The 22834-nt window shown below is 40.9% G+C and overlaps 1 protein-coding gene across 2 annotated transcripts in view; it reads left to right on the top strand.

Moving 5' to 3' along the window:
• The window catches only part of CCDC170 (coiled-coil domain containing 170), a 91965-nt gene extending 74659 nt beyond the window's left edge, over positions 1 to 17306 (top strand). For both annotated transcript variants that reach the window (XM_046668798.1, XM_046668797.1), the window contains 2 exons: positions 13072 to 13308; positions 15007 to 17306. In XM_046668798.1, the coding sequence (XP_046524754.1) occupies positions 13072 to 13308; positions 15007 to 15207 (438 nt within the window). In that variant the 3' untranslated portion in view covers positions 15208 to 17306. The remainder of the gene's footprint in view (positions 1 to 13071; positions 13309 to 15006) is intronic.
• The last annotated feature ends 5528 nt before the right edge of the window (positions 17307 to 22834 follow it).

Raw genomic sequence — 22834 nt, 5'->3', positions numbered from 1 at the left:
GTCAGATATCAGATACAGGAAAGATTCGGGCCAGTGTGTGGGCCAGAATCACCTCTGCTAACATCCCACGGATTTTCATCCACCTAGACACTATCTCAGGAAGAAGGAGGGGAGAGAAGCATCCCAGAAAGATTGAGCAGTGCAGGAATGAAAAGACATTTTAAGCCAGAGGAAATATGGTTAGTTAGAAAATACCATTTGCTCCAACAGTTTGGGGTGCTGGTGATGGAAACTGGTTTCTTATTTCCAAAAGACAACACAGCTTATCCTAAAGTTGATGTGCCTGGACCTTGCTCTGGCTGTTCCTGACCCATAGGATGTGTGGCCTGTTTATCTCCAGGCTGGAGGCACGCAGCCCCTGACTTCCTTGCGTATGGCGCCATAGGAGCACTGTTTTGTTAGAGAGATAAAGGACCCCTAAGTACTTCCAGAGAAGCCAGGAAGAAAAAGTTAAAGACGTGGAAACCAGTGGTAAGGCAGCTAATAAGGGGGCACGTGATGGAGCAAAAAAAAAGGAGGAACTTCGCCATGATAGCCAAGGTGTAATACAGAGCTTTGAAAATGAAACATAGGTTTTCTCTTTCATCAAATTTTTCTCTTCTCTTTATTATTTGCTTTTTTCCTACTTTATTTTGCTATTTGTTTTTTATCTTCCTGAGATGTTTATCAGCTCATTAATGTTTAGTCTTCCTTCTTTTCTAATACATGTATTTATGGCTGTGAATTTTCCTCTAAGTATTGTTTGAGCTACATCCCAAAAGTTTGGTTATATAGTAGGTTGGTTGTCATTTAGTTTAAAATATTTTCTAATTTTCTCTGGGGTTTTTTTCTTTGATACACAGATTATTTAGAAGTACATCTCTGAATTTCCAAGTATTTGGAGATTTCATAATTATCTTTGTTGAAGTAATTTGAGGTTTATAGGGTGATGTTCTCCTCCTCCAGAGAGGATATTTATTTTCTTTTTCTAGATTCCAGAGGGCATTTTAACCTCATAGCTCTGGCCCATCTTAATCCAAATTTAAGCCTTAAGGTATTTTGAGACTCTCTGTTGATATGAAGTGAAGTGACACACTAGATGGGGGAGAGAGTTTCCCCCGTTTTCCTTACTAGTGAGACAAAGCCTTTTAGGGACCCAGTCCCCAGTAGGAGTGACTTATTGGGGGTCCCATCAGAGGCAGGAACCAGGTTCTGACTCCTGTGCTCCATCTCTGAGAGGCTGGCAAAATGCCCTAAACCCCTCAGCCACCCCTTCCAGATTAGCAAACGCTCCCACAGAACGAAGGGTCCCAAAGACTTTGTGCACCTTCGAGTTCCAAGCCTCTCCTGGATGTTGGTCCAGTAGTTTTTGGTATCTTATAAGCTCTTTGAACTTTTAAGGAGGCTTTTTTTTTTCTTGTTCCCCTCTTAAATTGTATTCAGTGAGACAGTCTGAACTACCTGGTCTCCGTTTTCCAAGGCAGAAGAAGACATTGTAAGCAGTGATTTAATGGGGAGTTAGAAAAATATACACATAGATATGCGGAAAACTCTACGCCATAGATGACCAAAAGGTGACAGAGGAAGAAGATGGTGTTCGTTTAAATCTTAGGGCTACACTACTGGAGAGTTACCTTAGTTTTCCATGGCAGCAATCTCTAAATCTTTCTGCGTGTGCATTCCACTTTGCAGACCACAGATCTATGGATCAAGTATTTCTCCAGTCCACCAGGTATATATCTGAAGCAAACACTTAATCTTTGATAAAACCTCTCTTACACCACTTAAAATTCCTCTGTTTGGGCTCAATTTGGTTGAGAAGGAAGGGAGATATCTTCTTGTGTTTCCAATACGGTTTTCCAGCTATCAACGGACTGTAGTGACATCTTGGATTACTCCAGAAGCACTGCCTGGAGTGCCCACCTACTATTATTGCTACTCCACTGCCCCTGGGCCTAGGAAGACCCTCTTCTGTTCATTGACTTTCTCATGTTGGAGGATAGATGAGAATGGCTCTCATAGTTGATGGGTACCAATGCATAAAATAGGAATGATAAGCAAAGTGGACTTGGGTTTCAAAGTGGGGAAGTAAATTCAATCACAAAGAAAAGGACATGTTTCATTGTAAGAATGTGTCAGTGGAATAGTCCAACTTTTTCAAAGAAATCTCTGATAGAAAGGAAGGGTCAATGGCATTGTGGATTTTCATGCATTCAACTGTGCAGAGCTCCACAAAGTCAAGGGGAAGAGAATAATATTGAGTAGTCAATAACTAAGTGGGAGTGACCCTAAGGAAGCTTAATGCATATTAGCTTCTCAGAAGAAGGACCTGAATGAGGTTTTCCTAATAAGACTACCAGTGTGTTTCAGAAACAAGACGTGGTAGTGATGGAAGATTCAATGTGAGCTCCGTGGCTTCTTATCCCCAATTTGCTCCACTCCATGGCTGGGAAATTTGGTCCCTACCAACAAATTTACTGTTTCTTACGTAATGTGGTTATTCTTGTCCTCAAGAGAAATTAAGAAGCTTAATTTAGAAAGTCGGAATTTACTCAACCTTGGTGTTCATTTTACTGTTAACTAGTTATAAAATCTGCATTACTTCCATGATTGAGCCCCCATTCTCCTTAACTGGGTTCCTGCTTTGTTCTTTGTACTGTACTCATACCTTCGTAATCTCAGAGACTCTTGTTTCTCTTGATACTAGGAGCCTGCCTTGCTTTTGTTATTTCTCTTCAAGGAGCTGAAATTCCACCTGTGATTGAGGCTGGCTGGCCCCTATGAAGGGCTGTCAGTACTCTGTGACATTGACTTGTAGGTTCCAGCCAGCTCTCTGCATGTTTCCAGATATTGTAAAGCTAAAATATAATACTATAGTGAATAAATATACTGTAAAGCATGATATAAATATTAGTTGCCATTATAACTAATTTTATCACTGGAAGTTGTAATGTGGGGCTGGTGAAACCTTCAGAATTACTGCAACTCAGAGGCCCAAATAAGACGGGCCGGCAGAAATGGAGCATGGCAGAACAAAGTCTAACAGCAGAGGGAGTCGTGATGAAGCAAGGAGCTCCCGGTCTGTGACACCCAGGAATACTGTTCAGCATCTGCTGCATGAGAGGGAATGACAGCAGTTTTAGAAGTGGGACAGCTCCTGGTGAATGGCAGTGTGGGTGCCCATTGAGGGTTTGGGTCTGAGGCATGGAATCTTCCAGGTTAAGCATATTGACAGTAGCAGTAGGATGTTGGGGCCAAGCCAACCCTGAATGGTTGTCAACCAGAAATGGCATTGAGGTGAGAGTAGCCCCCACTTTCTGTGGCAGATAGCAGAAACAGGGAAACAAGGGGCTGGCCCGTGGCTGATTGGTTAAAGTTCCATGCATTCCGCTTCAATGGCCCAGGTTCATGTGTTTGGATCCCGGGCGTGGACCTACACCACTTGTCAGCCATGCTGTGGCAGCAACACATATAAAATAGAGGAAGATTGGAACAGATGTTAACTCAGGGCAAACGTTCCTCAGCAAAAAAGAAAGAAAGAAAGGAAGGAAGGGAAGGAAGAAATAGGAAAGCAGTGGAAATGGAGTCCTGTGTCTACAGAATATGATGTTCCCATTTGGTTTCAACTTCGTCTGCCTTAGGTCTGCATCATTTTCCTGGATTATTATAATTATTTACAAGTGGCTTTTTCACAAGCAAGCCTGATTCCTATAATAAAGTCTTGCTCTCTGGGTGATGTTATTTTGCAACATGTGGTTCTAGTAACAGTGTCTGGTTTAAGAATTTCCAATTCTGGCATCAGTGGTGTCAAGTAATGTTTTCAAGTGTGGGGCACGGCCCTCTGGTGGTATACAAAATGGTTCTAGGTGGTACCTGGCAGGGCGTTATATAATGTTCAATCCTGAAGTGAAAACTTATTCCCTTTAATTTTGCTTTCAATTCTTTCATTATCAAGAAGAAAAATCTTAGTTAGAGGTTATTATGTCTTTATACCTCTGGAACACTTGCTAATCTACTTTTTAAATGAAGAATAAGCCTTAAGCTCAGGACTGAGTACAAGCAGTAGTACCTAGTAATACTGTTTTGTTTTCATTATTCAGTGTTTGTTTTATTGTCTACCTTTGTGGCAAATTCTATTGAAATCATATAAAATTCCCCTTAAAATAAATTCATTTACGTTAAAAAGGCGATTGAGTTAAAGAAAGAAATGATTAATACAGGTGATGTGGATATGACAAAAATTGTGGAGGTGGAATACTCAAAATATAGGCAAATAGATTGGAGAAGAGAGTGATAATTAAGTGCAATGAGTGGGAGAATAGAAGCTCCGATTGGCTGCTGCTAACAGCATGGTAATCTCTGGGAGTCAGGGAGTGGTGGGAGAAGAAGCTGGGCAGTGGGCAAGAGCCAGGTCACACAGGGCTTTGCATATCATGTTAAGATGATTGGACCTACCCTCTGGGTCCTGGGGAGCCACTGGAGAGGTTCAAGCAGGAGAGTGAAATTGATAGGAAAGAGACTAAAAAGGAACAGAGGCTTGAGGCCAGCAGGGGTTCTCCAGAATGAGGCTTGATCAACTGCATCAAGTGCAGCAGTAAGATAAAGACTGAAGGACTGTTCATTGCACTTGACTTTGGGACATCTGTGGCTCAGGCGTCTATGGTAGTAGATCATGGTGATGGGGAGAGGTCTCTGAGAATAAGCTGAATTTCATTTGGCTGAAGGATGAAGGAGAAGTGGAAACAAAGATGGTGAAATACTTGGATGAAATATTTGGATGAAAAGAAGAGAGTTGGGGAAGTAAATAAAGTTGGCTTGTGTGTTTACTTTGTTGGTTTATTTTGCCTAAGGAGGTCCACACGCTTTTACAGATAAGATATAGGAAAGGTTTAGGAGAGACTGGACTTGACTGACTCAGGGTCTATTCAGACCCCTCATTCTGTTTCAATAGAATGCCAACTCTGCCTTACAGTGGAGCTGAGAGACCTCTCTAACTTACTAACACAGTAAATGCCCACTTCGTGAATTTATCAGAGATATCCACTACAAAATAGCTTTTTATTTTTTTCTTTGAGACATTGAGTTATTGGTGTCCGAGACAGATGAATGATATCAACCGTCCATCTTTGTACGTTGCCTATGCTTGTCACTGCGCTAACTTTACTACTCAGAAAGTAACATTTCTGGAATTGGCAAAAACCGCCTTCCTGTATTTGTTTTCCAGAGCTGCCATAACCAGTTACTGCAAACTGGGTGGCTTAATCCAACAGAAACTTTTTCTCTCACAATTCTGGAAGCCAGGTGTCTGAATTCCTTCTGGAGGATCTGAGGGAGAACCATTCCGTGCCTTTCTTCTGGCTTCTGGCTGCTGCTGGCCATCCTTGGCTTGCAGCTGCATAATTCCAACCTCTGCCTCCATCTTGACGTGACCTTCCCTTCTGTGTATCTCTCCTTTTCCGTCCCTTATAAAAATACCCATCATGGCATTTAGGGCCCACCTCATCAGGGATGGTCTCCTCATAAGATCCTTACCTTAATTACATCTGCAAAGGCCCTTATTCCAAATAAGTCACATTCTGAGGCTCTGAGTGGACAAATCTTTTGAGATGGGGACACTATTCAACCCACTACACTTACTAAATTAAGAATTAATTTCACCATTTGTAGAAGGTCAACATAAAACAATAATTTGGACTACATTTCCATGTGTTTTTTTAAAAAAAGTTGAGATATAATTCGCATGCCATAAAATTCACCTTTTTAAAGTGTGCGATTCAGCGGTTTTTAGACAAGGTTGTGCAACCATCACCACTCCCTAATTCTAGAACATTTCCATCATGCCCTTCCATACCCCCAAAAACTCCCATGCTCATCAGCAGTCACTGCCCATCCCCTGCTTCCCCAACCTTTGGCAGCCACTAATCTACTTTCTATCTCTATGGATTTGCCTATTCCGGATATTTCATATAAATGGAATCATACAATATGTGGCCTTTTGCCTCTGATTCCTTTCACTTTGTATAATTTTTTCAAGGTTCATCCATATTGTATCATGTGTCAGTGCTGTATTCTTTCTACATGTATGTACACATATCTATCTACATATATACATGTACATATGTATGTAGAGAGAGAGAGATCTATTATATACAGACATGTATAGAGACATCATTTTAAGGAATTGGCTCACATAATCATGGAGGCAGGCAAGTCCAAAATCTGCATGATGGGCTGGCAGGCTGGAGACTGAGGAAGAGCCAGTGTTGCAGTTCAAGGCCAAAGGCTGTCAGCTGCCATAATTTCCTCTTGCTCAGGGGAAGTCAGTCTGTTGTTGTATTCAGACCTTCAACTGATTGCATGAAGCTCACCCACATTATGGAAGGGAAATCGGCCTTACTGAGAGTTCGCTAATTTAAACGTTAATCTCACCTCCAGAACATCCTCATGGACATATCCACAATAATGATTGAGCAAATATCTGGGCACTGTGACTCAGCCAACTTGGCACATAAAATTAACTGTCGCAGTTCTTTTTACTGGTTGAATAATATTCCATGGTGTGGGTATATCACATTTTGTTTATCCATTTAGCATTTGATGGATATTTGGATTGTTTCCACTTTTTGGCTGTTATGAATAAGACTGTTATGAACATTTGTGGGCAAGTTTTTGTATGCATTTCTGTCTGTTGCAAAACCCTTGTTGAAGACCTTGACTCCTAGGATGTCCAAATCTGCCTCTTTAAGACCCATGCAGTAAATTTCCCCCTTAATTCTAGACCAGAAAAAAGTAGACCTTTCCAGATGAATTATTAAATTTTAATTTGGCAGGCAAAGTTAAGTATTATAGAAATCCCTTTTTGAAAGAAAAATATTCTTTCATAGATTCCCCTCCCTGTGTTGCGTCAAAATAATTTGTTGTAATATTGCTTTCATATGTACAACCCTAACACTACAGAGAAATTTCTTAATCTTATTATGTTTTTCCCATTATAAAATCCAAACCAATTTAGAAATCAAAATAAAGTGTAAAAATAGAATTAAAAAAATTAGCAATATTAATTCAATATGCTAGATTATGTTATTTTACCCAAATCACCATTAATAAGAATATGTGGTACCAATCCCTCATAACACAGGCTCTGTTGAGTTGGGCGCACCTATAGTCTGTGTTGTAAAGGCAGAGCGATTATTCTACCATGTGACTCATTCTACTACTGTGGATACATTGTTTGTGCATACACCATGACACAGGTTGGCCTTTGCTTGGCACGAACATGTTATTTGTGTATTAACTCTACCTTTGCTCTTTCCTCATTAACCTAGGATAATTAAAGTAGTACTACTAATTGGCGTAAGCATAGCTTTATGCACAAATGCAAATGCAGACACTGAAATCATGTGGCAGAACTCCAGGGCTTCCAGAAAATGCTTTGTGTAACTGACATAACACCATTGCTTCATAGCCTGCATCAGTTATGATTAGTTTCAGCTGAATACATCAAAACACGCCCCCCATAATAACAGTGGCTTAGATGGGAGAGATGTCTATTCCTTTCTCACTAAAAAGAAGCTTGGAAGTAGACATTCTACGCTTAGTAGGATAGCTCCATGGTCATTGGAAATCCTGGCTTGTTCCATCTTTCTGCTTCACCATCCTAGCAACAGCTTTCATCTTCAATGCCACCTCTCAGTGCAAGCTGGCTGCTGGCCTTATTCCAGTCATCAGGCAGGAAAAAGCTGGAGGGACACATTTTATACCACTTTCTAGGAATGTTACAACACTTCTTATGTCTCCGTTGGCCAGAACTTAGTCCCTGGGCCTCACTCAGATGAAATCAGTGTGAGAAGTGAGTCTTTATTCTGGGCAGTCAGAAAGAAAGAAAGAATGAATATTTGGTGGAGAGCTATCCGCTTTTAGTCTGTACCAAGCGGCCCATTCTTAGTAGGGAGCCGTGGCCCAAACTCAGTAGTCAGACAATCAAAAACTAGTGGAAAGCCATTATTACCTTCATTGTAGTCTCTCAAGGAGACACCAAGGGGATCACCTTCTTCAGCCACCAGCAAAGATCTCAGCCTCGTTCTAACTCTCTTGATAATCTTCCACACAAGATAGCTGCTCCCCATGCTCCTTCTTGCCTCCAGAACTTTCTCCAGACCAGCCAGTGCAGCCTTTCTTTATATTTTTTTCCTAACCTACCATCTTGGACTCAGCTCTGATTATGTAGATTCATTGATCTTGAGTTGTTCTGAGCTCTCCCCATTTTGAATGTATGCCCCAAGCAGAACCTGCAAGAAGGAACATTCTCGGGTGTGGAGTGGTAGGGGAGTGGAGGTGTGCGCAGACTGCAAAGTTAAACATCCTCCTTTGATTTCTGCTACTGTTTCCTCCTAGTTAAATCTCTATGGTTCTCTTTAGACGGGGCACAGCCTCTATTTGGGCAACTGGGAAACACTCCTACTTTGCTGCCCCACCTCCTTTAGAGAGCCTGTGTGCAGTGCCTGGCTCCTGCAGGATAGGATTTTCAATGCAGCCTCTTGAAAACCCTCCAGCTGGAGAGTTTAGCTCCTCTGGGAGGTTCAACACATCAAATGTTAAATTGAATCACCTTCTCTTTAAGTGCCTTTGGCCCTTGTAACATGAGAGAGAATTGTTCACCGGATTTTGCAATTCTTTCCCTCAAACAGGCAGACACTAGATATGATGTTGACCGGAAACGAAGCACAGTTGGAATCTTCTCTGTCCTCGCTGGGGTCTGGGTGGCACCTCAGTCTTCTTTATGACCGGCTCTGTCCCACTGGAAGAATGTTAAGGACACGGTTTCTCACTGAACTCTGGGCTGGATCTGAGAAGCTCCTTTAGGAACATTAAGAAACCGACTTAGCCCTGTCTTGCTCCCTGGAATCTTGTTTGTTGGGTTTGACTTAGGAGGCTGAGGCCTTCATCCCCGCTGCTGGCTGCCACTTCTGACCTGGTGGCTTGGCTCAGAACTTCATTACTTGCTCTTGCTCCCTGACAACAAGAATTCAGGCAGCCCTCAGGATTGTGATAAAGTCTCATATTTTTCGGAAATTCTTGGCTATAAATTCTTCTCATTAGGACTTGATTTATGTGTTCCTAGCTTTCCAAGCTGTGTTCTGTCGCCTTTGGTAGATGGCCCACTGTGCATGTTTTTCCAATCTGAGCAGAAAGGCTGAATGTATCTCCTCTCTGTTAACTCAAGGTTTTGAATTCAACATTCCAATCCCAGCAACATCCCGCTTTGCCACAGATTTTCTCTGCCGTGGTGGGAGAGTTGGCACGTGAAGGGAATCTCTTTGTTTTAAAGGGAGATAACTTGGTTTCAAAATTGATATTGATTTCATCCATCTAATGTCCCCAATTTGTAAACTATTTGACAACCTACCTATTTAGAGCAGTTGTTTATGTAATTTATAAATAAATACACATATATATTCAAACATTTTTACTGAGAAGATGCATTATGCATGTATTGATCATGCATGGGAAAGTTCCCTTTACCGACTTTTTATTTTGAAAAATTTCAAATCTATAGAACAGTTGCAAGAAGAGTATACAGACACTCTTTTCCTGTTCATGTAGATTGTTAACGTTATACTGCTTGTTATATTTTGCCTAATGAGAGAGAGAGAAAGAGAGTAAGCTGTAGACATCATGACACCTCACTCCTAAATGCTCACCAAGTATCTCTTAAGAACAAGTGAATTCTTCCGTGTGACCACAATATGGTCATCACACTCAGGAGCCAACATAGAGACAATACTCTAATATGCTAGGATCTAATTTTTGATTTTGATTTTGATGTGATAACTGGGAATCCATGAATGATCTCCATGGTCAGCCCTGTAGACCGGCACTTCGTGGGTGTCTTTTCTTTGTCTCAAGTGCTGCTCTGCTGGTGCCATTTCATCGACTAAGGAGCTGACCCAGGGTCCCTTCTCCAGCTGTTGTTAATACTTTGTTTCCTGCATATTTCCCAAGCTACAAGGGTTGTTCTTAACCCTTCTTGATTGTAGGTCTCAGAGCAGCTGTCAGTTTCCCAAGAGATTTCCTCTCTCTTGCATGGAACCAGTTCAAAAATTTTGAACTTGTCCAAGCATGTCTGCCATTGACCTCCTCTCCCTGGGAAGAAATTTAATTTCTTAAGAAGTTGTATGTGTTATAGTAGGTAAAATCAAGTTTCCAGTTTAGGTATTTGACTCAAGTACTTGATTCCAACTTCCTCAATTCAGTGAAGTCACACAAGGTGGTATAAATCTGATTTTCCACCTAGACATCTATATCCCAAGAAGTTACTTTTCCCCCATCTCATATCATAATTCTGATCTTAGAATAGTTTCTACCATTCCTCTGACTTTCCAGTGGTATTGGAGGAAACTTCAGAGTTTAAATCAGCTCAACTTGTGCTCCTTGCGCCATAATTCTGATACTCGGTCACAGTGAAGATGCTCTCTAAGCTGGAGCCTCGGTAAAGATTTTAGCCTTTGACAGTAGCTTCCAAATGTAATCTAGATAAATCACAACAGTCTCAAAATCCTTCATCAATAAATAATCAACAGTCCAGCAACTAAATGATGATTATTAGCTTTATTATCATTACTCAAAAAAAGAAAAAAAAAGAGAAAAGAGAAATACAAAGGTGGCTTTCATTCATCAGGAGTGGGAATATTTTTAAGCATCTTTCCCCATTTCTCTTTCTCTCTTACTTCCTTGCTGTGTGACACTGCTATCACCTCATTCCAAGATTCTTCAAAAAGCAGCTCCTGCGGCCTAGTTAACATAGACTGCTTCTTCTCACTTGTCTCTCAGCTCTTTATCATGGAGACCAGTTTGGTCTCTCAGGCTCTCTTCCTTTCTGACACTCTCTCCTTAACCGAGACTCTGCCCTAGGAACAGCAGGATGCGGGCAGATGCAGCAAGAAAGCATCCTCCCTTCTTAGAAAAGAAGAGATGGGAAAAAAGAGAAGACAGCAAACAAATTTTACTCAAATTCATTCTTTGGTATCTTTTATCACTTTTCTTTGTTAACTTTTAAATGATTTTCAACAAAATTGAAACATAAAATTATGCTTTTTCTTTGAGAATATGCCTGTAGGTCTTGTCAGAACTGTTAGGAAGCTCAGAACGAAATTCAGAGCTCTCCTGGTCTTTGTTCTTTGTCTGTTCCTTCCATTTGTACTTCTTCGTTTATTTCAGTTATTTATTTTGATGCATTTTAAAGGTTTCTTTGTAAGTGCACTTTCCAATAATAGCTTTATCAAGATATAATTTACATACTGTGAAACTCACCCTCTTAACGTGTACAACACAATGGTTTTTAGTATATTTGCAGAGTTGTGTAAAAATCACCACTGTCTAATTTCAGAACATTTTCATCATGAAAAGGAAACCCCATACCTGTTAGCAGTTACTCCCCATTTCCCACTTTCACCAGCCCCTGGCCTTTTCTGGATCTTTCACACAAATGGAATCATACAATAAGTGTTTTTTTGAGACTCACTTCTTCCCCTGAGCATAATGTTTTCAAGGTTCATCCATGTTGTAGCATGTATCCGTACTTCACTCCTTTTTCTTGCCGAATAATATTCTTTTGTATGGCTATACCCGCATTTTATTTATCTACTCATCAGTTAATGGATATTTGGGTTGTTCTCACTTTTTGGTGGTTATAATTAGTGCTGCTACGAACGTTCGTGTGTAGGTTTTGTGTGGACTTAAGTTTTCAATTCTCTTGGATTTATACACCTAGCAGTAGAATTGCTAGTTCATATGTTAACTCTATGTTTAACATTTTGAAAACTGGCAAGCTGCTTTTCATAGCTCCTGCACCATTTTACATTCCCATCAGCAGTACATGAGCATTCCGATTGCTCCACGTCCTCACCAACACTTGTTGTTGTCTGTCTTTTTGATTATAGCCATCTTATGATTAAGTGGTAGCTCATTCACATTTATTTTTAATGGTCAGTTTAACAAATTTTGTGTCTAATTATGCAGAACTACCTCAAATTCTTTTTTTTAATTGTGGTAAAATATACATAACATAAAATTTACCTTTTAAACCATTTTTAAGTCTACAATTCAGTGGCATTAAGTACATTTGCAATGTTGTGCAACCATCATCGCTATCCATTTCTAGAACTTTTCATTGTCCTAAATGGAAACTTCGTGCCATTAAATACTAACTCCCCATTCCCTCAGCTCCTGGCAACTTCTATGCTATATTGTATCTCCGTGAATTAACCTATTCCAGGTATCTCATATGAGTGGGATTATACAACATTTCTCTTTTTGTGTCTGGTTTATTTCACTTATGATCTCTTCAAGGCTCATCCATGTTGTAGTATACATCAGAATTTTGTTCCTTTTTACTCAAATTCCTTTTGTAAGCAGATCTGCATAATTTGAAATATTAACCTACTAAAGAAAATGGTCCTCATAATCCAAGATGCTCTGTTTTGGCTTTAAGATCCTGGGACAGCTTCTTAGAGAGAGGTACCATTCCTTCCCTCTTGTTTTCAGTGGAGTGCTGTGGCCGCCTCCCACCTCCCATACTCGTTGGTAAAGTCAGAAGAAATTTCTTTTGAAAAATTGCTAATTTTCCTCACAGCAGCGATGATGACTTGCCAAGGGGATTTTAGGTGGGGCTTCCTTGTGGCAAACCACTAGAAGAGGAGGTATTTTGCTCTTCCTAATCTTTCTGTACCAAGGACGACTCATTGGTAGGAGCAAAAAGTGCAAGTTGCTTTCACCTGTGGAGCTCATTAGAGCCTGCGTGTGAGTGCCAGCAGACTTTATTTTAATACTTAACCCCGGAATCATGCTATCTACCATTTTATTTCATGTATTTTCCAAATAGTGGTTCTCCAGTGTGCTGTTTATAAACTCTAGCTGTCTTAAGACTTGATTGTCCAGCATATATGCTTAGCAAAGTCTGTATAACTGGAGTGGATTCTATTCTTCATTCATAAAAAAAGTTAAGTGAATTCCATTGACTTCTGACTTGTCTTGTTTATACAATTTTCCTAAATGAATATGAAAGAAATGACCAGTATTCTCTTGACGTCTTAGATTAAAGCTTTGGAACAGACCAAAGCTATTGAAGACTTAAATAAATCGAGAGACAAACTGGAGAAGATGAAGGAGAAAGCTGAGAAAAAGCTAATGTCTGTTAAGTCAGAACTGGATACTACAGAGCATGAGGCTAAAGAGGATAAAGAGAGGGCCAGGAACATGATTGAAGCGATAACTGGTGAAATGAAGACCCTAAAAAAGTCTCTGGAAGAAGCAGAAAAGAGAGAAAAGCAGGTGGGTAGAAATTTCATGGTGAAACCTTATTTAGGGAAGTTAGGACAATGCAAAAGCTTGATAATTATTCATACATTTCTTCATAAACAATTTACAAAGCTTTCTATTTCATATCAACATAGTTGCCTGTCCCCTAGTGTCTTTTTGGTATTAAAAGAACCATTGTAATTTATTCCACCAAGAAAAATAATTCGCATTCTCATGGCCAGAATTGTAGGAAAGAAAAGATGTTCTTATCACAGCAGTGGGAAGCCTGTGAAGAGCCAGGTTCTGGTTCTGGAGAGGTTTTTATTGTGTCCCCTGTTTGCCTCTAAGTTGCATCATCCCAGATCTTCTAACGTTAACCAGGGCTTCAGCCTCTGGAGAGAAACCTTATCTCCAGCAGAGATCAGTTGCAGGAAACAATCCCAAATCTCAAACAGTGGCACCCAGACCTGATGGCCAACCAAGCCCAGATGTAAACCATCAAACAGTCCTCAGTGCTGGCTGGTTGCAAGGAGGGGTTTTATCTGCGGAGCCCATCAGAAGGTCAGACATAAGGGAGCATGTGCTGGGCAGCCTGACCTCCATTGCTTTTGGCTTTCATCAGCTCTTTTTCTGAAGCTCAAAAAGGCATAGAGGGGGCTCTGATCCTAGGTTATTTTTCCTCTTTGGCTACCTCTGCTTTGGCTCATGTGTCAGGCAGAGTTGAGGAAGGCCAAACTTTAAGAGTGTCCTCAGAGGGAAACAGAGCTTTGGCCATATGCGAAAGGGCAGAAGAGTTTGAGGAAGCTTTCTCATCGGGGAGACTAGGCTGAAGAGAGCATTGTGGTTTCCAGCCTGGACTCAGCATAGGAAGGAGGTTGGGAAGTGAAGGAACACGTGGTGGGACGACTCGGAAGGCAATTCTTCTGGATGCAACAACTGTCTTCAGGTTGGATCATACCTTTTCTAAAATGAAAGGTACTTCTAGTGAGGGATTGCCCAGGTCCCCTAATTTATCTGCTTCTGCCTTAGCTTAGAATCACAGCAACCAGTCTATGAGAATTTGAAGGGGTATGAGGCACATTTCATCCATTATCTCCAGCCTGCTACCCTCCAAGTTTTCCTTTTGTGGTGGAGAGAGAGTAGCCTTAGAGAGTCCAATGTTATGGGTTGTGAGGTGGCAATCTGTGTGATTTGATCATCACTTTGAAGTCCTCTGCTTTCTTTCCACTTATTCTTTCTTGAGTTTAAGAGGTTCATTGCCCAGTTAAAATTCCAGTGCATAGTGCTTATCACCCATAGACACAACCACACCAACGTTTGTAAAGCATTACCTAGTTTGCAGAGCACACACACGGTCATCCTTTCATTTGATCTGAATTTCTGAATATTCCTGGGAGGTAGGTGTATGGTCATTCCCACCCCGGAAATGAGAAAATGGAGCTTTAGTGAGGTCAGAGTCTCATTCATGGTTGCTGAACTGGGATTGTTGACTTGGTAGCCAATACCACATTAAGTGGCTTATCAGAAAAGTAGACATGAAATTGTCAAAGGTTCATTCTTGAAAGGACTCTAGAACACTAGCCTTTGTATTTTATAAATGAGAGAATTAAGGCTAGTGAGAGTAATTTGCCCACCTCATACAAAAATTCACAGTTTTTGCATTGCATTTGGCCTAGCGGTAGTTGATACATTTTGCTCTCTCAATTAATGTGTTTCTGTTTGACTTTGCAGCTGGTAGACTTCAGAGAGGTGGTTTCCCAGATGCTGGGCTTGAACCTGACCAGCCTCGCTCTTCCTGACTATGAAATCATCAAATGTCTTGAAAGACTGATCCATTCACATCAGCATCACTTTGTCACCTGTGCCTGCCTCAAAGATGTGACTACCAGGCGAGACAGGCACTTGAAAGACCACTTGAAATTTCTTCATTGAACGCTACATCTCTTGAGGGAGGTGAAGCTAAGAGATGGCACGCAGTTCTCAATTTTACAAATTCCCCTAACCTTGGAAATTGGATCTGTGTGTGAATATTGTATACTTTGATGACAGAGCAGACTCCATCATTGGCAAAAAGAGATCCTAAAGGTGCCTGTCGTAGGTAAATGTACGGCACTAAAAACACTATTATTTCATTTGCTAGCACTTTAGGATCCAGAAGAATTCCTGTAGATCGTGTATCTAGAGTGGGAAATGGCAGTAGGGAATTAACTTTTATAGGGCATCTTTTATGAGTCAGAGGCTTTACTACCCAATTTAATTCTCATAATATCCACATGGATAAGCTTTAATATTTTTATGTTACAACCTCTTTGGGGCTCAGAGAGGGTGTTATCTCTCTGAGATTGCAGTTGGTGAGTGACAGAATGTATACCACGTTGGCTCAACATCAAAGGCTGTGCTTTCTCTACTATTCCACAGCCCTCCGGTTTCCCCTGAATCTCTGTGGTTCTGGTGGAAATTGACTGCACGAAGGAAGGAAAACATCCATACAATCAAGAATTGAAGTCTGAAAGTAACTAAGATTTATGAGGGTAACCAATATGATTTCTTTAAAAAGCAATACACCAAATATTTGGATAAAACATACATGGTTCTGAGATCCTGTAAGAAACTTACCTGTTTTAAATGTTCCTACCAGAGCACATTTGGTGGTAATTTTTAATGTTTCAACAAGACTGGTCTCAGTACTTCAAAAATGAGACCTTTAACGTGAAACCTATGAGACAAAGAAATCTTACACACTTTCATTCACCAATATATCAAATGCTCTCACAGCAAGGGTCCTTTTCCAGGATCAGGATTTTATTAAGAATTACTGTCATTTTCTGCCTTCCTTTTAAATTTGTATTTCACAGACATTTTTCAGGAAACAAGATTCTTCACTGAGAAAAACGTGTTACTCTTTTGGCTGGTTACCTGATTTCTGCCATACGAAATTTTTCTGTATAGTCCCTTAAAAAAAACGTTGGTGTCTGATTAAAGAAGAGGGGAAAAATAGGTGGCACCCAAACATTAAGAGAAAATGAACGAGTGTGTCACTTACAGCTTGGGTAACAGACCATGCAGAGGAAGAATGACTGAGGATCTCCACTGCGGGGTGGGTCAGCTTTGCCTGGCTTTGTCCTTCGTGAGCAAGGACAGTATGAAGTTGCATTTTGCAACTGAGCAAATACACCCACACAACGCTGCCTGAGGACGCAAGCTAGGTCTGCACCAGGCGGCAGAGGCAGCCTCGTGTTTTCCCAGAGGAAGGCCTGCAGTCTCTGGAGGGTCCCTCATATGCTTCACAGATGCAGTGGCTTCCGCTCTGGACCCACACTCACCCAGAGAGGAGGAAGTGTCTTCACTATTTGGGTCTCTGGAGGCTAAGTGGCTCTGCTTTGCTCAGGTCATAGAAGAGGGGTCCGATGGTGGGGGGATTATTTCTGTGCATTCTCTCTGTTTTCATTGTCCAAATACAATCTTTAATGAACTTCGTTTATTTTTCTCTATAAATTTATTTTTGACACCATTCAAAGATGCTTTTCACAGCATTACTTTAAAAACATACACTGTCATAATATTATTTTTCCATTTTTGAGTTATTACATCTCTAGATTGACATAAGAGATTAGAAATGGTCCATAGTGGTTAGTACTACACTTTCTCTTTATTATCCAAAATTACATTCCATTTATCCTAATATAAGTTTATATAATATTTCCAATATATGACAAGCATATATATAATAATCTTTAATACACACAGAAATATTAAAAATGTTTGAATATAATCCCTAGGGATTTTGATGGGGAAGACTATATGGGCTAAGAAAAATAAATTGTGTCCATGTATATGGTCCATATGCACGCTAACTAACTATTTGACATTTGGACAAATTGACAATCCCTTAATAAGTCCATTTCCCTCTTTGTTGAAGTGCCAGTTGCTTATTGGCTTTCCCTCTGCAGCATTCATTCCAGACTTGGCAGGCCAGCTTCACATTTTTATGTTAGATTTTGTTCTTCCATAATACCCATGTATATTTTATGTTGCCCAATAAAATGTGTTAGATTGATGTGATTTTCTAAATAGAGTTTTGAAATATTTAATACTAACTCTTCTACCAAATACACTTGAGTGGTAATTGCTACTGAGGTTATCATTCTGGTCATTGCCTGAAACATTTAAATATATGCATAAAATATCTCCATTAGGAAAAAATTTAAACCTGATCTGTCTACATTTCACTTTTACCTTATAGTCTATCTTACAGATGAACAGCAGTGAGTGATTCAAGGTCTAGGGTTGGTGGGCTGAAAAGCTGTTAAAAAATGTCTATATTATTGACATTGTAATGATAATTAGGACTTAGAAATGCAGTCTAATTTTCACTGGGGGAACATTTCATGGTTATATAACCTTTGACCGGGAAGGCTCCACCCTCTTTATCCAATTATTGCACATCCTACTTAGCTTCTCATCAGCAAGTGGGGTCTGTGTGCTTCTTTTTCCCCTATGCAGCCTCCATACTGTTATTCCGTTGCCTTCGTATAAAAGTTTTTGAGGCTCCTGCTGACTGATACATAACTTTCTTCTGGTCCTCATTGCGCTTGCCTACTATCATAGTGTCTGCTCTTCCTACAAGACTCTTGCAAATGGATCTTAGGTGTCTTCGCCATGCTCATTGAGTACTACCTTCATCTTGGATGACTTTAATGCCCATAAGGCAAACCCATGCAACACTATATCGTTAGTTTCTTGGGCATCTCAGCTCTCATACCTTTATCTCCTTTTGTTCCAACCACTCACACCCTAGATTGAAGTTTATAGCAATCCAATTTAGACCACCTTAATCCAAAGAGAGAATTTGGAAGGCTCATTTGAAAGATTCAGGGGTAGGCTAGCTTCAGCATGACTTGATCCAGGGATTCAAAATTATTATCTTGATTTGCTTGTCTTTGCATGTTGGTCTCACTTTCTCCTGAAGATGGGTTCCTCCATGCTGCCAGGAAAGATGACAAGCAGCTACATGGTCTTTATAACTCATGAGCTGAGAAAAGAGAGACTCTCTGCCTCCAGCATCTGTGGAAGAAATCTCAAAGAAGAGTCTGATCTTCTCCTCTTGGTCATATACCCATCCTTGAACCAAGCACTGTAGCCAGGGGATGAACTCATTGGCCTGCATTCCATGCCAATCCCTGTAGTGAGGGTGGGATAGGGTGAGGCTCCAGGATGATCTGTTCAACCAGGACCACATGTAATGACAGAAGGAAAGTTCCCCAAAGGAAGAGAAGCTGGACTGATACACAACATACATCTATGGTCAAATTCCGGAACTTCTAATCACCTAGACCTTCTCCACTTCTGAAATCTTATATTAAAATCTCCATAATCTCTTACCATCCCAGACCTCTATCTCTTACTCCCAAATAGCTGTTCTTTGAGTTTCCTTGGTCCTCGTATTTTTTTCCCTGCTAGTCTTACCCATCTTCACTCCATCTAAAGCCAGCCTAGACATTATGGTTCATTTCTTCAATCACTCTCCTCCTAACACCTTGAACTCTTTGTGCCCTTGCCCTTCTGTCTTCAACTTGGAGTTAATCCCAACTACCAATATTTCTGCTGCTTTTCTTGTCTCACTGAATGAGACTGAAGGAAATCACACAAAATCGCAGCTAAGTGGCATGCCAAATTCATGGCCTTTGATCTCACGTGAGCCCTCTGTAATAACTGGTAATCCTTCACTGTTTTCTCTGTTAGAGTCACTACCATTTTTCAAAATGACTATTGCAAATATTCTTCTCTCCCTCAAGGCTCTTACCCTGTTTCTTCCCTCTTCACTGTCAGCAGATAATCTCATCTCCTATTTCAGCTGGAAAATAGAAGCCATTATAGGAAATACCTTCAATATCAGATCCGAACACAGTCTGATATGTGTCCATCCTCATCCCTGCCTCCTCCTGTCTCAGCTTATTTCCTCTAACTGGCTACTCGCATCCTCAGCAACCTAGTCCCACCAGTTATTTTCCTCTCTTGAAATGTTTTCAACCTCACTTTCATTGGTGGCTTATTTCCATCAGTATTTAAATATGTTCATCTTAAAGAATCACTCCCTCTACTCCACAACAACTTCTACTTAGAGCCTATTTCTGTCTCCCTCTTCACAGTTGAACCACTTCAAAGTGTGGTTTATACGGCTGTCTTTCTGGTCTTACGCCCCATTCATGCTGTCATCCATGGCAACCTGGCTTCTGTCCCCGCTCACTGGCTCTTACATTTTTGTTGGCAAATCTCTGTTACTTTTTTTTTTTTTTTTAGATTTTATTTTTTCCTTTTTCTCCCCAAAGCCCCCTGGTACATAGTTGTATATTCTTCAAAGACTGCTGTAAGGATTAAATAATGTAAAGTGTTTAGAAAACATCCTGGCACATAGAGAATACTCAATGCATGTTAGCTAACATCATCGCTGTTTAAATACCACTAACCAGTTCCATCTACTCTTGTGGCTTTAATTATCATCAACATGATGGTGATGTCAACCTTTATCTCTCTAGATTAGAACTTTGGCTGATTAGATCTAGATTAGATCTTCATACTAATGTATGCGACAATACCGTGTGGAGGGGACACATGTAGGATTTGAGCACAAAAGGCTGGAGTTCAAATACAGGCTCTACTGAATGACTTGGGCTAGTCGATAACCTCTTTGAACCTTGTAGTGCTTCAGGAGTAATAGGAATGATAAGATTATTTTCCCTGTAGAGTCCTTGTAAGGATTCAGTGAGTTGATGTAGATAAGGTGCCTGGATGGATAGAACATGGATGTTACAAGTGCTCAATGAATCTTGTTATATCCTGTCTGCTCCACTTCCTGCCTTCTCCCTCATCTATCCAAATCTCTTCCACATTAATTAATGGGATATTAACCCTAATTATCTCTTACTCATTTATACCCTATTACCTCCTCCTCATTCAGGCTCTACTTTGGTGTTCCTGGCACTAGGGATTGTCCCCTCCCTTCTCCATTGTAGTCAGAGTGATCATTCAAAAAAAATACAGATGTGACCCCATCGCCCCCTGCCTTATGCCCTTCACTGGTTCTCCCTACTCTCTGGAGAAAAGCCAGCCTTGCCAGCATGGCACACAGGGCTCGCCACCTCTCTTTATTCTCTCTGAACACCATACTTTACAGAAAACCACGTCTGCAGTTTCTCCGGTGCTTTCTCACTTCCAGGGCTCTGCAACCTTTTGGACTGTCTATCTTTTCTCCCCTTGCTTGACTGATTCCTACTTTATTCTAAAGATTCAGTTTGGATGTCATCCTCACCAAAGAGATGTCTCTGATATCCTAAGGCTGGGCTGGGTAACCCACCTATGAGTTTCCATGGTGTTTTGTGCATAAGTCTACAAGCACTTATTTGCAACAGCCCCTTGTGGTACTATCTCCTTTCGTGAACAAACATCGAGCCTTGGAGAAGTGAAGCCCACAGTGCTCACTTTCAGCCGTGCTGCCTCCTGCAGACTTGTTCACTGTGTGTCTAGTGCTTGGCCCGTGTTGATGCTCAATGAGCATTTGTTGAATGTCTGATTGAACCCGCTAATGGGATGGAGATTGACCATCCGGGTAGGTTGGTTCTTCCTCTCCTTGTGTACCAAGGCTTTCAACTGTATGCAGATTTGATGGGTTCTCAATGCATAGTGACTTGCATAAGTAACTATAAAGTGGGCAGTTGACCAATAATGAAAGCTTACAGATGTATTATAATTCTTACTTACCACGATGTTTTCATGTGCATTACTTTTTTGGATCTGTACAATAGGGCAGGCATTGTTATTCCTAGGAAATGGAGGGAGGGAGGGAAAGAGGGAGAGTGAGAGAAAGAAGACAGAACTGAGAATAGGCCTCAGGTTTCCTGTGTCCTGGTCCCATGAATTTTCCTTTTTACAAAGCTGCCTCTCCCTCAATCTTTCAGGAAAACTTGTGATTAATTATTGACCTAGTGGACAGCAGGGAAGAAGATGGCATAAAAAAATGCTACTACTCAAAGTAGTAATGGCCAACAAAATAAACTAAAATAAAAGTGGAGAGACTGTACCCACTGTTGATCTAGAAATAAAAGATAGGGCACAAAGCCCACACTCGTGCTCTCTGGCTCCAGGCTCACAAAGCTCTATTTGAAAATCACACTTAACTGGATGTATTGCTAAGTGGAAAATAGATTTTATTGTTACTATAATGCTGAACGTTATTTATATATGGAGAACATCCCTTTCGTGTTTTCTGATAGGGACTGGGCTGAATGTCTTCACGAGGCATTCAGGAAACTGTAGGACATGATAAAGACTTCTCTGGGTTCTGAGCAGATGCTGTGGTTCACCACCCAGGTATCCGCTTTGGGACTGAAGCACTCATTCTCCAGCTGCCTAGAGCTGTTGGCTTCTGACAACCCATAGTTAAGTCCCCTGCAAGGACTTGCCCTTGGCTGAAGAGAGTTACCTCATCTGGGGTTACAGACCCTTCCCAAGGGCAGCTTGCATCCAGTGACTGGTTAATGTGGGGGTACAAAGTCCTGGCCTTCTTCTCTCAATTCAGAACCACTCTGAAGGGTCACCTCAGATTCAGAACTCCCCTCTCCCCCAGTAACATCAGCTGAGACCTGTTAGCAGTTGCAACTGTGTCACAGTGCAACTGCTTCCTCCGCCCAGTCCCGCTTTCTCACAGGTTTTGTTCTAAGTGTACAATTCAACAAACCCCCCACATCCAAATTCCCATCTCAGAGTCTTTCCAGGAAATCTGATCTAAGACAGACTCATTCATTCTCCTTGCAACCAGTTATGAAGGTACCAAGCCATCTTGGTATTTAGCATCATGTGGTTTTATCAATCAATCAACAGGTATTATTGTGGTATAGGACCCACAAAAACCAAAAACAACAAAACCAAACCAAAAATATCTATGACTACAAAGTACGTGGTTTTCTACTTCTTTATAGAATTCTCTATAGAGATTCATAACTCAGTTCCAGTATAATGTTGAGTACCAAAAAAAGTCTTTATTTTATTTATTTTTCCATTTCCTGTCAGTTTTAACAGAGTAGAGTACAGAATAGATACTACTCCTAGTAGCTTAAGCAAGAAGGGATTTATTATAGGGTATTAAGTGACTTACAGAATTGTGTGAGGGCTGAAGAAATAGACTTGAGGTTGAACTTTCCATAGAAGTTTCCAGAGGCACGTCACAGAAGTGAACCACCAAGAGAGCTGCTGCTACTTCTATAGTCAGAAAGCCAGTGGAGCCAGAATCTCATTGACACTACCAAGATCTGGAAGCCACCACTTTCAGGGTGCTTCCTCTCCTGCCTCTAACTCCAGAAGGTCACTGCATCTGCTGCCATCTGGGCCAGGAAATGGACACCTAGTTCCTTGCCTCTCAGGACACATGGATCTCGTGACCACATGTTGAGTCATCTGCTTAGGATGCTGCAGAAGATCAAAAGTGTCCACCACAATGCTTGCCAACAGAAATAGCTGTGGCAGTAGAGGTGTGACCACTGCCATCTTCCAGATCTCACGCTTG

The sequence above is a fragment of the Equus quagga genome, chromosome 8 (genome assembly GCF_021613505.1).
Source record: "Equus quagga isolate Etosha38 chromosome 8, UCLA_HA_Equagga_1.0, whole genome shotgun sequence".
Lineage (NCBI taxonomy): Eukaryota > Metazoa > Chordata > Mammalia > Perissodactyla > Equidae > Equus > Equus quagga.
Note: the sequence above shows the minus strand (reverse complement) of the source record. Positions and strands in the feature narration are given on the sequence as shown.